Here is a 3,234-nt window from a genome sequence, read left to right as displayed (position 1 = left end):
TGGATGCAATCTCAAAAACAACAGAATGATCTCTGTTCATTTCCAAAGCAAACCATTCAATATCACAGTAATCCAAGTCTGTGCCCCAACCAGTAACGCTGAAGAAGCTGAAGTTGAATGGTTCTATGAAGACCTACAAGACCTTTTAGAACTAACACCCAAAAAAGATGTCCTTTTCATTATAGGGGACTGGAATGCAAAAGTAGGAAGTCAAGAAACACCTGGAGTAACAGGCAAATTTGGCCTTGGAATACGGAATGAAGCAGGGCAAAGGCTAATAGAGTTTTGCCAAGAGAACGCACTGTCATAGCAAACACCCTCTTCCAACAACACAAGAGAAGACTCTACACGTGGACATCACCAGATTGTCAACACCGAAATCAGATTGATTATATTCTTTGCAGCCAAAGATGGAGAATCTCTATACAGTCAGCAAAAACAAGACCGGGAGCTGACTGTGGCTCAGATCATGAGCTCCTTATTGCCAAATTCAGACTTAAATTGAAGAAAGTAGGGAAAATCACTAGACCATTCAGGTATGACCTAAATCAAATCAGTGCTATAGTCATAGGGAATTGTTGACATTTTTGCCATCAGCTTGTTATTAATATATAAAATACATGTGTAGGGCAGATTAAAGGCTTCCTTGGTGGCTCAGTGTGGTAAAGAATCCTCCTGCCAAGCAGGAGACACAAGTTTGATTCTTTGGTCAGGAAGATCCCCTGGAGAAGAAAATTGCAACCTACTCCAGTATTCTTGACTGGGAAATCCCATGGACAGAGGAGCCTGGTGGGCTATAGCCCATGTGGACGCAAAAGAGTTGGACATAATTTAGCAACTAAATAGCAGCAGCAGCAGGGCAGATTAAAGGTAATATATTTTTAATATAAACATTAAATAAGGGGACTAACCAGAAGGTCAAATTAAGGTTTTGGGAAAAGGGTGGGAGTATGTTTATGTGCATGGTATGTTTGGTGTCAAAATACAGAATGGTCAAAAAATAGAAGGGAGTAGGAAGTGACAAATTAAAAGCCTTGTTAAACAGATAAGGAGAATGGAAAAATGAAAAAGTATGTGGTGACAGGAAAGATTGACTGGACTTGGTTACATTTATAGATGAAAATGGAGTAAGAGACAACTTAGTATAAAAGTCTAGCACTCTGTGTATTGATATTAATTCTATCTCTACCCATGATAGGGAATCAATAGGTTAAAATAATTTCTCTAAAGCTGCTGTCAGAAAAAGTGCTACTATATTTATTTTTAATTAAACTCTAAGTATCTATGAATGGCATCACCAAGGAATTATTTTTAGTTAATATAACTCTCAAGTGTCTCTAGAAGAGCCTAAGTAAATAGGACCACTTTTTTGCCCACAGTAGCACATATTAACATAACCATAAGATTTAGGATCCTAAAGCCTTGAAGAATAACATGAGAGGAAGAATGAAGGTTTACTTTAAAATTCCATGAACTTTTGTGAGTGCAAGAGCTGAAAAAGGTAAGCAATGAGGGAAAAATTAGAAGGAAAGTGGGGAACAGAGAAAATCAGGTCAGAGTTTGGCACAAGTATCACTTGACTTCGATTCTTTCATCAGCAATCTAAAAGAAAATGTTTTTGATGAAATTGTTAAATTGAGAAGAAAAGACAAAGACATTATATCTTTGTAATAATAGAAACTGCTATATATTAACTCATCTCTGTTTACTCACGTACCTGTGTAGTTATTGGAAGGGCAAGAAAACTGCACTTTTCACATTTTGAATATCACCTGACTCCTTGGTAAGCAATTAAACAGCCCTGAACCTTACCCAGGATAAATAATGTGATTATTTGTGTTTACATATTTTTCACTGGAAGTGAAAATAAGAAAAAGTTGAAAGTCGAAAGAGAAGGCTAATTCAAATATTGAGAAACGATGAGTAGGATGTAGATAGGGAATCCATCCTTGAGAAGAGGGGGTTTGAGGGCCACTGGAGGAAGGCTACCCAATATGAATGCAAGCTGTTACATTCTGACTTCTAAACACTGTTGGCCACAAACTAGCCTTCCGTGTATAAAACTGACTCTGTGGGGTAAAAACTATGTGAAACGGGATGGCTCTGTAATAACTGACAAGTGAAAAGGAAAGAAATAAACCACCTCAATCTTTAAGACCACACTTACAAACAGAAAGCAAGCACCAATCATGGCTGCTTTGACTGTCACATCAAGGTCCGCAGGAACGTGAATCCCAAAGTTGTCAGCATTGGTGAAAACATTGTTCACAAAGCCTGACCAGTACTTGGAAATCTTTCCAATTGTAAGCTTTTCATTAATGGTCTTCACCTTTGAAAAGAAAATAAGAGGCTGTAAATTTGAAGGTGAAACCTATGATTTTACATTTTTCCATGTTTACTTCATGAGATATAAGAATAATTTTATTCATCATCTTTAAATGACAATTCAATGGCACTCATTCCTTTATATAATCTTAGGTTTGTAAATTTAACTTTCCAGTTTGTTATTCAGGAATTTTGTTTTTCTGACATTTTTTTTAACCATCATAATCTTTTTTTCTCCTTTCTGTATGCGGATTGAGAACTTAACTGCAATAAGTAATTAAGGCCAGACTGCCACAAGATGGCAGCAGGTACATAGTTTAAATTACATAGTCTAACCATGATGATAATCCTTCTACCTGAGGTCCATATTTTAAATCTGAATTCTTCATGCAAAAAAAAAAAGAAAAGAAACAAAGAAAGAATATTTTTGAGAAAGATTTTAGAGGAAAATTTTTAGATAAAATTAATTTCCAAGTATAATTTATTTTTTTATTGGTAAGATTTTATAATTACTGATTTGCTTAAATATTATCAGTTCACTTCAGTCACTCAGTTGTGTCTGACTCTTTGTGACCCCATGGACTGCAGCATGCCAGCCCTCCCTGTCCATCACCAACTCCCAGAGTTTACCCAAACTCAAGTCCATTGAGTTGATGATGCCATACACCCATCTCATCCTCTGTCGACCCCTTCTCCTCCTGCCTTTAATCTTTCTCAGCATCAGGGTCTTTTAAAATGAGTCAGTTCTTTGCATCAGGTGGCCAAAGTATTGGAGTTTCAGCTTCAGCATAAGTTCTTCCAGCGAATATTCAGGACTGATTTCCTTTAGGATAGGCTGGTTGGATCTCCTTGCAGTCCAAGAGATTCTCAAGAGTCTTCTCCAACACCACAGTTCAAAAGCATCAATTC

General features: G+C 36.9%; 1 protein-coding gene across 1 annotated transcript in view; it reads right to left on the bottom strand.

Moving 5' to 3' along the window:
* PLSCR5 (phospholipid scramblase family, member 5) overlaps positions 1–3,234 on the bottom strand; it is a 26,208-nt gene that overhangs the window by 2,399 nt on the left and 20,575 nt on the right. Inside the window, exon 6 of the mRNA XM_010858128.1 lies at positions 2,168–2,329. Coding sequence (XP_010856430.1) covers positions 2,168–2,329 — 162 coding nt within the window. The remainder of the gene's footprint in view (positions 1–2,167; positions 2,330–3,234) is intronic.

The sequence above is a fragment of the Bison bison genome, unplaced genomic scaffold (assembly GCF_000754665.1).
Source record: "Bison bison bison isolate TAMUID 2011002044 unplaced genomic scaffold, Bison_UMD1.0 scf7180017864384, whole genome shotgun sequence".
NCBI lineage: Eukaryota > Metazoa > Chordata > Mammalia > Artiodactyla > Bovidae > Bison > Bison bison.
Note: the sequence above shows the minus strand (reverse complement) of the source record. Positions and strands in the feature narration are given on the sequence as shown.